We start from the raw sequence: 12,445 nt of genomic DNA on the forward strand, positions 1-12,445 counted from the left end.
AATTGTGGAAGACGTCGCATTTAACACCATAAAACTTTTGACGTAAGCGCAAACGGCATATACCTGACTTATCTTTGAGGTTGTGCTTTTTTTTTTTGGGTCGGATTTCGAGGTTGCTGTTTAGCGAGCCTAATTACGTGCGTAGAATGTAGAATCGGATTTGGGCGATGATGAACATCGCACGAAGGGTTGGTCGTTCGGCTCACATTGGTACCAACTTCACCAAGAGCCACAATGGTTGGGCCCTTTGATTTGCTGGAGTCAAGGCAGATTTGTGGGGCTGTTTGATATAAGTAAGCCATGTGTGAGGGCCTAGTATGGGCCCGAGCATCGCCATGGCCCATTGGCACTACAATGATTGAGATCGAAAGCTGTACTGACACACATAGTTTGCCATATATCGTTATCAACGCTAGACCCGTCAAAACAGATAGATCGCATCGGTTTATAAATGGTCCTTCCAAAATAGGCATACTTATTATAATGCAAATTTAATGACTCATATCTGACCCAACCCATATTCCAAAAATACTTCTATATTTGATCCAATATAGGAACTCATATCCAAATCGAGGCAAGAGTGATGAGTGATTGAATGCGATATCAAGCAAGGGCGAGAGAAAATAAAGAGAAAGTCAAAAAGTTGAGTTGAGTCAAAGTAAGTTGTAAATCTATTTATGACCCATTTCCCACTTATTTATAATCTATTTAACACTCACATTATGTTTAAACCTATTTAGTGAATATAACAAAACGATATAATAACTTAACTTATCATATATGGGTTAAAAATGGATTTTATGATTCGTTTTGATAAATCTAAAATGAAGAATCAAATTTGGGCAATGATGAACATCGGATGAAGGGTTGGTCGTTTGGTTTGCATTAAGTATCGAGAGCCAGAATGGTTGGGCCCTTTGATTTGCTGGAGCCAAGGCAAATTTGTGAGACTGCTTGATCCAAGCAAGCCATGCGCGAGGGTGTAGTATGGGCCCAAGCATCGTCGTCGCCCGTCGGTCGTGTGATGCTTGAGATCGAAAGCTACACCGATACACGTAATTTGCCATGCATCGCTATCGATGGTAATAATTCGTGTCGTATCGTGTCATTTTACATTTTTACGAAAATATGGAAAATGTGTAGCTTCTCATGTGTTCCTATGGAGTTTGAGTTGCTTGTAATAGTCAAAAGCAACTTTCTAGTAACCAGACTTTGTAACTTCTCTTCACAGTAAAGTTAACTTTTTCATACGTCAAGTAAAACCTCCCTTCCTTGATTGTTGACTCTTACATGCTGTGAAATCTTTAGTTTTACTCCTTCAATTTTGGAAAGAATTACCAATTGAATCATAAATCTATAATAATTGTGGCAATTCACTACTAAACATTTTTTTTTACCAATTGATTTTAAATCTTTTCATATGTGCTAATTCAATTCATCTAATTAATTTTGATAAAAAAAAACTTCTTGAGATAGACGTTGGCCGTCCTAATAGTGCGACCGGTGCTGACGTACATAACTTTAATAATATTTTGATATTTTTAAAATTGTCCTTTTTTTCTTCTTCTCTCTTTCTCTCTCTCCTTTGGCCAACAAGGCTGGCGTTGGGTGAGGTCAGCCTCACCAGGGGTTGGGTGAGGCTCACTAGCTCTCACCTCTGGCCAATCATTGAGGTTCGATGATTGGCTAGAGGAAGAAGGAAGAAGGAAAAGAATAAAAGAATAAAAGGAAAAGTAAAAAAAATTTCAAAAATTAAAGTATTGTTAAAAATTGTCTATGCCGGTGCCGGCCGTGCAACGTGAGACAACCGGCTTCCATGTCAATTCTAACCAAAATTAGTCAAATAGACTGAATTAACACTAATGCAAGAGTGCTATGCTGGATTAACCAAAAGAAACAAAGGTTTAGAGTTGAATTCGTACAATTATAATAAATTTATGACTTTTTAGGTAATTTCTTGTTGAATTGGGCCACGACTATATTAAACACCCATGCATATCTCATGAGTAGCAAATCTAACAATCTAGACATTTAAGTGAAAGTTGTGAATGCATAGCTATGGCGTAGAAAGTGAAATTCTGATTGTCCAAGAAAAGTCTGACACTTGTGGAAGACAATAAATTGATTAAGGGTGCGTTTATTTGAGTGAATGTATTTTTTGGGAGTTAATTTTTCGTATTTTCACTCTTTTGGTTAGTCAAAAATGATTTAGTCGACGGAAAACACTTTGGGATCAATGAAAAATTCATGCACAAAATCAGAAAAATGAATTTCTAAAATCTTAAAAGGTGAAAGCACTTTTATAAATTGCTCATCTCAAAATTTTCAAAATTCTATGCTTATTTTTTTTCCTTCTTGCTTTGCTAATCATTGGGCATCGGCCACATGAGGCCAAGCCCGACTATATTTAACAAGCTCAAGCTCGCCTAAGGCCGGCGAGGCTTGACCTCCTATGGTCGGTCACTAGCTGTTGCCGAGGCCCCGCTACCGATCGAATAAGAATGAAAAAAAAATGAAAAATGAAAAAAATAAAAAGAAAATTTAAAATACGAATTTTCTTTTGGCTTGAGATGGGGTTGTGAGATTGAAATTATTTTTTAAATGAAATCCAAACACTGGAATTTTTTTTTCTCTCAAATATCACAAACAAAAGAAAACTAACCATTTTCCTAAAAATGGATATCCTGAAAAATATTTTCTTTCATCATTAACTTTTCCACCAAATATATGCACCCTAAGGCTTAATATATTTGTCGAAAAATGAATAGTTTGGAAAATATTTTTAAAAAAATGATTGATTGTATCGCTTATAAAAAAATAAATGAGCAAAGGATAATATTTAAACATAAGCTGTTATCGATATTTTTCTATGCTATTGTTTTTGAAATATTAAGTAGAATCAAGTCAAGATGATATTTTTTGAAAAAACATTTTTCAAATCATCTAATTTTTTACGAAATGAATGGTGCCTAACTTCTCTCTCTATTTTTTCAATTCTCATTCGTATTTAGCACATTTTGCGTTGATTGCCTTTGTCAGATTTTCTCTTTCAAGATTGCTGTATCCAATCATCATGATTCATGAATACATTGAACGCGAGCAAAGATGAGACGAAAGATTGATTTGATTTTTAATTTGAGATGAAACCCACCGATCGCGACTTCTTCTCGAAGAGCCTCATTTCACTGCACTCCACATGTCAAACGGGGCCCACGCTTCATTTTTTCGGGTCAGATTGGGGCCCACTTCAGAATCAGCAAAAGCCGAAACCTCATCCCCCTCTCCTCCCGTGCCCCAATAATGACGTGGATCCAGATCGGACAAGCGCCTTTTCCCAAGGCGGTCGGCGTCGCGCTGGCCACGTGGCTCTTTCCCATTCGCTTGAAGCTCTCGCAAGGGGGCCCACTTGGGCGCCAGCTGGTGGGCCTGCCTCCACCGCCCAAGCCCAATCAAGGTCATCCCGGCCACTCCCGCCTTTTACCGAGCCAAGAAATTGTCCGTCACAAAACGGGAAGCGCATTATTACTTTTTATCTTGAAATCGTCGGATAATGTTTCTTTTCCGACTATAGTGTAAAATCATGGCTTCAGTACAATTAAAGCTCTCAACTTTGTTTCTAGTGGTTTCGGAAATTTTAAAAAATGAAAAAGCTAATCGGATTAACTTTCTTCGAATTTTTAGAATCACCTTTCAGCTTGTTTTATTGCGATCGCAATCATATTAACTTTCACATCAAACGAATGCGTTAGGTCACTAGGATGAATGCGCAAGATATAAATGAGTTAAATGACTATCCGTGCCGATGTTGATGGTTAATAAAACTTCTGTAATTGAAGTCTGCAAATTCTTTCATTAGATTCGTTTCACTTGCTTTTCACCAGCAGTGTTAGGGTGTTTAAAATTACTGCAAGAGAAAGTGTCAAAATCCCAAGAGCCACATTCTCCAAGTGAGTGACGAACCCCCAGTCTAATCAGCTGGCTTTTCCTCTTGACATCTTCTATATAAACCTCTCTCTCCATTCATGTCATCAACCAGCTCATTCTCCTTTTCCTACTCCTTCCCTCTTCCACTCCCAAATTTTGTTTGCCTTTCATTTCCCTGTAGTGAAACAAACCAGTTTCTCTGAAGTTACTATGGCATCTGTTGAGGTAACTTCCCCTGTTCAGTGCATTCCCTTGCTATATTCATCTGTTCTTGTCCTTCTTAGATTGAGTGGAGTTCGAGCAAAAAACATCAGCAAAATATGTTTTCTGCAAAGATACTATAGGGACTGGATCCAATGAAACATTTCAGTTTTCAGCTCTAGCAACCTGCATGCGTAATGTCCTAGACACCCAGATCTCGAGTTGCAAAGCCCCAACTCTCACGATTGCAGATGAGAAATGCTTGAGAATTAAGATAGAGGGCGGTCTACAGAAACTCGTTTGGAAGTGATGTGGTAGACGGTACTGGTGGGTCGTATTTAGCGTTTAAATAGAATCGTTCGCTCACACATACGGTGAACGAGCCTTTGTACGCATAGTTCATCACGGAATATGACTGAGAGCAAGGACTACCATGTCATGCAGGTCGAGTCAGTGAACACAGCGCTTCCAGAGGAGAAAACTGAAGAAACAATCAAGCCTGAAGAGGAGGTGGTCGAGCTGCCCACACGAGAGACGCTTCCTGAGGAGCCAAAGGAGGAGAAAGTTACTGGAGCAGTGGTGACCACCGAGGCCGAAACACCGTCGGAAGAAGCTGAGACTAGAGAGCTCACAGGAGAGGCCAAAGTTGTCACACAAGAGCTGAACGTGGTGGAGACTGAAGAGGAAACACCGAAGCAAGTCACGGTTGCAGAGGAGGCTCCAAAAGTAGGAACTGAGACCGAGCCGAAGTCTATTGTGGAGGAGACTGCGAAGGTAGTGCTGGAGTCCACAGTTGAGAAGACCCCAGAGGAGGCTGAGGAGCCGGCGGTGGAGGAGAAGAAAGAAGAGGTATCAGCAGCAGCTGTTGATGTTTCGGTGCCAGAAGCTGAAGCAGAAAATCCACGAGAGGTGGTCAAGGAAGTAGAGAAACCGGCAGTCGAAGCGAAAGATGGCGGAGCAGTTGCGGCTGAAAAAACCGAGTAGCAATCAAGTGTGACGAGAGGAGAGTGATCCGATTGAGTGATGGAGGTTTGTGTGAGGATTAAATCCCTAGCTTGATGCTTTGGTCTGCATGTTGGTGTACTTATTAAATTTGGTTGGTATGATAATAAGAGTCGCTGTGTCATGGATTGTATATTCACTCTTGTAGAGACTTTGCTTCATATCATATGCATACCTAGCAGATTGAACAGGCAACTGGTGCATCTGTGGCATGAGATGAGGGATGTTTTGCCTAAGTGATGGGATTTTTGAGTTTCCCCTGACTCCCCCTTTCTTTAGTAGTCTTCTGCTTCATATGAGATGGACAGACAATTAACACTTCCATTTAGCTGCAATGATCGATATTGCAGCACAGAACATTGACAAAGAAAGTCTACAGTTGATCCGATCAAGGTTACCAACATTAAAGACCGACGTGAGGTCGATATAGCTCGAAGCGCAAGATATGTAAGTTATCTCTCTCCGGGTTGTAGCAAGATCAAAGCTTTGTTCGCGCACCCATAAATCTTCATTGCATATTCGATATGTTCCACCCTGTTGCGATCACGATATTAACCTCGAGAAATTTAATGGATTGCAAGGCAGGCCAGAGTTGTCTTTCGAGGTGGAGCTTCGGTTTCTCATTTACGAACAAAATGAGACTATAGTCTCTATTAGCCTAGTTTAGGCGAGCTAGAAGCCTAGTAGAAACCTGCTTATACGAATTAGAAATTTAGGATTCGAGGATTTACTTACACTACTTTCAACAGTACCTTTTCTAATAGGAAAAATTGTCATTTCATGCTGTCTTTATCAATTCTTTCTTAGGGAAGAGTAGTTGGCGGCGCCGTTAGATTCCAAATCTAAACGGTGGGTTCTCCACCTAAAAATTTTTCAATGAAGCCTGTCGACTTGTTTAACTAGTTTTCTTGAAAAAATTCACTCGATTTGTTTCCCTCATATCCCGTGAGATTCCATACTATTAAAAGAGAAAAATAACATAAAGAAGCCGATAATTTCCAGAATAAATTCAAAACAAAATATATGTAATCACAAGCAGAACTATGTTATCACCAGCAAAAAAACAAATTAGTTAATGTGATTAGAAAGATCAATTCTAGTTCAATGATGAGAAAAATAAAAAATAAAAATATTGGCTTTGAGACTAATAATGAAATCATTGTGCATTCAGATATATCCTCATTCTTTTTTCTCAAATCAAGTTGCTTTGGAGTGACTAGAACTAAGAACGCTGATATCGATTATGTATAATGATAGATGAAAATCTCATAGAGGACGATGTGCAAGGATCTAAAAAATTACGAGATTAATATTAGGATTGCATAAGTCAAGGCTAAAGTTAAAAAGAAAATACAATAAAATACTATACAAATTTTATCTGATATAACTTCATTGCTTGGTTCATTGAGAAAATTCATTTAACCATGTGACATCCGAAACCTACGCCGTTTCTTATGGATTAAAAGTCAATTTATAGTAAAGTATTTTTCTTCAAAACCAAATAATAATAACTACCAGTAACGATTAAAAAAGACGCACTTCTTCCTTGACTGCAAAAATTATTTTGAGAATAGCTATGATGACAGGTCTAATCCATTTTTCCATGTGAACGATTGAAATTCTCTAAAGCGCCAAATGTGGCTTCTACATTTGTTCTGTCTTATACTTGTTAAAAAGTTTTGACATTGCATCACTATTTAATGGCGACTTGTCGACCACATTAGTATTTTCATTTATTTTATCAACGTAATGACCAATTTGAACAAGCACATTCAGCCTGCCATTGTCCCCTTTTCTTTTGGCTTCCACCGTAAAAGTAAATAAAGTATGTGTATCATATAAAATTTACATATAAATTACTCCACAAATTCAACCGGTTGCCATGAACTTGCGAAACAAATGCGTGGTCAGAATTGCACCGTTGTTAATTATAAATAACGGTGCCGTCCTATTAGCAACACGTCCTTCTTCTTATTCCTCATAATGTAATTCTAAATCTCCATGTATAAACGTAAGGTCTTATTTTAAGTCCCAGGAGAGGAACCCACGAGGTATATGTGTAAGTAAACTTTCACTGGTCAAAGGAAAGAAACTCTCCTAATGTATGTAATGAGAAGGGATTGTGAATGATATATGACGAAGCTCGCTACCAAAGGATGCTAAACCTATCGTAAAATGTGAGGAACACTTAAATGTAATTAGATGATCTTCCTTTCCATTTATTATTCAGAAAACGATGCCACCAAAACATGTCGGTGGGTTTGGTTTGGCTTTGGGGAAATGAAAATACGTTTTTAGCCTAAAGAGCTTTGGAAAAATGCAAATGGCATTCGGTAAAGAAAGGCTTTGGAAGACAACTTTGGGCTAACTAATGTTTGGCCAAAAAAATTTGCAAAGGGGCTTTGTGTATGATATTCCTTTTTTAAATAAAAAAATTAATCAAACCCTAGGCTAAGGCTGCCGGTGAGCCATCCTTGGCTCCGTGGGCCGAGGTCGCTAGGGGTCGCGCAATCCCCAACAAAGGTTGCCTACGCCGTGCGACCAAGGCGGCAATCGTCGGGAGGGGGTCCCATGGCGACGGCCACCTGGGGTCGCGCGGCCCAAGGGACCCCAGGCGGCCATCACCTTAGGGTTTCATTTTCCTTTTTTCAAATTTTCTAATAAAATAAAAAAGGAAAGAAGATAAGGGACAAAATCGAAGTTTGGAAGAATTGATGAGGATAGTTTTGGAAGAAAAAAGCCTAGGTGCTGGTTCTTACCAGCATTGGTCTTTCAGCATTTCCAAAGCTGACATTTGACCAAATGCTCATTGAAAAAAGTTGCTAAACACCCCTGTATTTCACCAAGGGGCTTTCAGCCCGAAGCCCCTTGAAAAACATTGGGCTTTCAACAATTTCACTTTGACATTTGACCAAATGCTCCTTGAAAAAAGTTGCCAAACACCTATGTATTTCCCCAAGGCCCAAAGCCCCTTAGAAAAGTTGAACCTAATGCACCCAAGAGCTTGAATTTGAATGCCAAAAAATCTAAAAGAGAGGATAAAGAACTGAAATCGCCCGGACTCCGTATGGAAAAATATGGTCGGCGAAACCGACATTTATTCAATGTTAACTCTTCGCATATACCACAAAGCAGAGGTAAGAAAGAAGGTATTACTGTCCAAAAAGTTCTAAACCTGTTGTACGACGGTCAATTGAGCCCTTAACATTTCAATTGCGCCAATTTAGTTATAAACTTTTTGACTATTTGCCTATTTAGTTTCAAATCTTTTGATAATTTGTCATTGTAGTCATTTTCGCCAATTATCCAAATAATAGTTTTAGGAATAAATTGAGTAAACTTCAAATGTTTAGGACTAAATTGACACAATTTAAAGGTTTAAAACTAAATTGGCAAACATAATTCGTCACAACGTTTATGACGAAATTTGCACAGCTGAAAAGTTTAGGATTGAATTGGCTACCGTGAAATAGGTTTAGGAATTTTAAGCAATTATCCTTTAGAACAAATGCAAACGTAAATCACATGACTAAACACCTGAAGAATGTTGTAATGTCGAAAACTCGCCACTGATCGATCAGGGATGACTCGTACCAATTTGAACTTGATCAATCGAGCTGTGAGCCGAACCACGGATAAGTTCTCCGCACGTTTTATTCATTGTAAGCTAAAATTGCATAAAAGCATGCCTCACATGACAGAACACGCATTATTCAACAGCAAAACGGATGAAGTTGCTAAGGGAATAGGCGTGGATAGGCTCAGACTTCCCAAGTGGACCGAGAATGACAGTCCATTGTCCAGACTGAAGATCGATCTGAACAATAGGTACTCAGAACACATTCTGGCCTTGAAGCACCTCCCGACCGAGCCTTAGACACCTTCTTCAAGTGACCCCACAATGTGTCCGAATTAAAGTGGATCGCCTTTTAGAACATGTCATATTCACGGCTATATCAATGACTTCGTCATTTAAGTACGAGTTTTTCCACTCATTGTTGTAACATCCTTCCAATTACGTGAATTGCGATACTTTCCTACGCGTGTTGCATAAGCATAATAAATTGATGCAATCCCTCCTATTCACAAAATCATTACTGTAAGTCTACAAAAGCATGATTAGTCACCATATAAACCATATAAAGACGGACCAATGAGAAGAGAGTAGTTACATGCAACTGAGATGGACCTCTTTACTTACCCGCTAATAAATTGTCACTCAAACGCTACTGATGCTGCTCACATAGACAATGGAATCGAACCACTTTGGCAGCCCTTCGAACACAAGATCAACGGCTTTGTCGCAATTCGGGTCATAACGAACCAGAGCTCTGTTATGGTACTCCAACAAGATATCACCATTCCTCAACATCCCCAGGACCCTCACATATAATCCGTACCTTTTGCGCATCAGAATTCTGGACATCTTGCAAGATGGGTCTTTGGTTTCCTCATGTTCATGGCTCTGGAGCCCCTTGGGCAGGTAAGATCCAATGCTGTAGTCCTTAATCCACGACTCCTTCATGCCGTACTCCTTCATGACCCAGATCTCTAACGCTCCACTCGAGGACAGAACAGCTGCAGAAAGACAACCTCCGAGCTCCACCAGATCAAGGTTGCTCCTCCAGAAATCCTCGCATTCTGGTTCTGAGACATTCCTGAATTTTTCATCGGACAAGTCGAACGATACGATCCTGTCGGTCCGACGCCTGACTCTTGAAGCGGTCCAATGGAGTTTTCTGTTAACAAGAGGCTGAGTGGGCGTTGCTTCCAAATAACGAGTTGCGTTACCTGATATCAAAGTAACGACCCCAAACAAATATAAGGAACTCCCCAAGTAAATTGGTTTGTATCTAGGAGTATTCCCATCCATCAATTTTAGAAACAGATGACACTGGACTCGCCAAGATTCATGAAAATGAGTGGATCAAATATGACTAGCATAATTAAGCAATCTACTTTCTTGAAGTTACACAGTGGAAGGATGGGTTTTGATAATGTCCAACACCAGCAAACATAGGCAATAGATATGCACATTAGGATCTTTCTTTTGCTTTTGAACAAGGTTACATATACAAAACAAGTCCCATTGACAGCATATGAACTTTCGCAGCGTCTCGTGATTGGTGATTGCAGGAACACAGAATTTTGTACACCAGTTTCTGCGAAGACTTTGGATAATTTCGCACCGTCTCGTGATACGGTGATTGCAGGAACACAGAATTTTGTTCACCAGTTTCTGCGTAGACTTTGGATACCAAGCATTACTCATCCTATGAACAGAAGACATTTAATAGGAAACTGAGATGCGATATACGTACAGATGATTACCCAAGAGCAAATGAGTGAACTGAGACAATGGCGTTTACATTAGAAAGAGAGAGACTAAGCAGTGAGGTTTTCAATCGAACATTTTGCAGGCATGTCAACTGTTACCTAATCTCCTCCACGTCGGGCTTCTCAAGGTGCAGACTTGAACCTCGGAATTGTCCAAGAAAACACGATGATTGCGACTCGTGATCCTATACACGATCTTGATCACCTTGTAGTCCTTCTCGGTAACGTCGAACCCGAACCCCAACACCATCTCTTGTTTCCACTGGCAAGCGTCTGAGTCAGGAAGTTCCCTGTACTCCCCCGTGAGAGGATTGTACACGTAGACCTCGTCGCTGTTCAGGGCATTTGCCAAGCAGAGCAACCCCTCGCTCGACCCGACGACGTCGAACTCCGGCGGGATGACGCTGTGCGGAGGGTGGAATTTTCTCGCCCGGCAATTCCTTCCGTTGCCGCCGGAGACGTCGTCGACGAAGTAGAGCTGGCTCCGGAGGGGTTGGTCGCAGTGGAAGACGAGGGAGGGGTCGTGGGAGGACGCCGCGCCAGGTCGGTGGAGCTGGAGGAGGAGCGGGTCTCGCGCCAGGGCTCGCCACGACCGGCACACGAACTGGGCTCGGAACAGAGACGGCGTGGGGAGTATCGAGAGGATGTGGATGACGATCTCGCGAGGGAGAGTGTCGATGGTGACGCCATGTGACTGTGACGGTGAGGGCGAATGGTCTCTCGGGCGATCTCTTCGTCCATTCTTGCTCTGCGAACCGGAGTCTGGCTCTGATTCCATGGAGGAGGGCTGGCATCAGATTGACGGTGAAGAAAGGATTGATGAAGACAAAGAGGAGTGAGGATGACTATGTTGGTTCGGATCTTTCGGAGATGACGAACACTGTTATGGCGGCGAGCTTACGGGGAAGCTGGTCAAACGAGAAGGACCAATCAGCAGACGTGGAAATCAAGGTGGGAAACGAAATGACAAATAGGATAATTTTGGAGGGCAAACTAGCAAATTGAATAATTTAAATTTGGGCTCCATCTATAGTGAGTTTTTTTACCTCTCATTACCGTTTTCTTTTTTAGGTCCAACTCTCCTTAGCGTTCGACGTGCGACATTAAATTCCAATGTATTACTTTGTCGTTTTCTGAATCCTCGTGGTGATTGTGTACGCAAGGAGCAGGAACCAAAAAATTGTCGTCGAATTGTACTAAGAAAACACCCAGCGAAGCAAAATTTGCTAACAAATCTTTTAATTTTGTCAATTTGATTTTAAAATTTTCAATTATGCTAAGTTAATCCTAAATCTTTTAATGATCTGTCAATTTAACCCTGAAAGATGTTAGCTCGACTATGTGACGGTAGTGTTAATTCTTTTCGACTACACGATATTCCAATCAATGAAAACTTTATGTAAAACACGCATGGATGGTGTATGTATCTATGATTGAAATTGTATCATTTCTGACTGTCTATTAGGAAAGCATTTCTCTTTAACCCTAAACCTTTTGACAACTTGATAATCCTTCTAGCTAATTTTAGCTGAAAATCGCTAACATAGACGCCGACTATTTTATGTAGTGTATACAGTGCAAAAATGAATAGATTTTGCATTTCTTTTCTTTTTTTCCCTTTTTCTTTCCCTTTCGCATGTGGCCGATACTCGACCATGCTGGCGACGGCCCACAGGCGATCGCCCTCGTAGCCTTTGGTGAGGACTTGACCCTCGCATGTGGCCCGTCACCGGCCATGACCCAGTACTAACCACAATCCAAAAGGAAAGAAAATGAAAAATAAAAGAAAGGAGAAAAAGGAATTTTTTTTTGACAAAAATGCAAAATTCGTCTACGTCGGTCTTGACATGCCATGTAGGATGGATGGTGGCCCGTCGACATCCACATGGACAATTTGAGGCTAAAATTGACCGGAATGACTAAATTAGCAAATCATTAAATGTTTATGACGAAATTGGTAAATCATCAAAATGTTAGGACT

At 40.5% G+C, this 12,445-nt stretch overlaps 2 protein-coding genes across 2 annotated transcripts; one reads left to right on the forward strand and one right to left on the reverse strand.

Annotated features, from left to right (window-relative positions):
• The first annotated feature begins 4,005 nt into the window (after positions 1–4,005).
• On the forward strand, positions 4,006–5,390 carry LOC115747644 (neurofilament heavy polypeptide-like). Its single transcript, XM_030683870.2, has 2 exons — positions 4,006–4,149; positions 4,570–5,390. The coding sequence occupies exons 1-2, from the start codon at positions 4,135–4,137 to the stop codon at positions 5,107–5,109; spliced, it is 555 nt and encodes a 184-aa protein (XP_030539730.1). The 5' UTR covers positions 4,006–4,134; the 3' UTR covers positions 5,110–5,390.
• Positions 5,391–9,111: 3,721 nt separating this feature from the next.
• LOC115747643 (F-box protein At3g07870-like) lies at positions 9,112–11,326 on the reverse strand. The gene is made up of 2 exons (XM_030683869.2): positions 10,564–11,326; positions 9,112–9,918 (listed from the first exon to the last, which is right to left on the reverse strand). The coding sequence occupies exons 1-2, from the start codon at positions 11,240–11,242 to the stop codon at positions 9,347–9,349; spliced, it is 1,251 nt and encodes a 416-aa protein (XP_030539729.1). The 5' UTR covers positions 11,243–11,326; the 3' UTR covers positions 9,112–9,346.
• Positions 11,327–12,445: the final 1,119 nt, after the last annotated feature.

Source organism: Rhodamnia argentea, chromosome 10, assembly GCF_020921035.1.
Source record: "Rhodamnia argentea isolate NSW1041297 chromosome 10, ASM2092103v1, whole genome shotgun sequence".
Classification (NCBI taxonomy): Eukaryota; Viridiplantae; Streptophyta; class Magnoliopsida; order Myrtales; family Myrtaceae; genus Rhodamnia; species Rhodamnia argentea.

Bases quoted from the DNA above. Each gene is read 5' to 3' on its own strand.
- LOC115747643 (XM_030683869.2), bottom strand. From the start codon at position 11,242: ATGGAATCAGAGCCAGACTCCGGTTCGCAGAGCAAGAATGGACGAAGA. The intron at 9,919-10,563 runs GTAACAGTTGAC...CTTTGATATCAG, and splicing joins CCCGACGTGGAGGAGATTAG to GTAACGCAACTCGTTATTTG.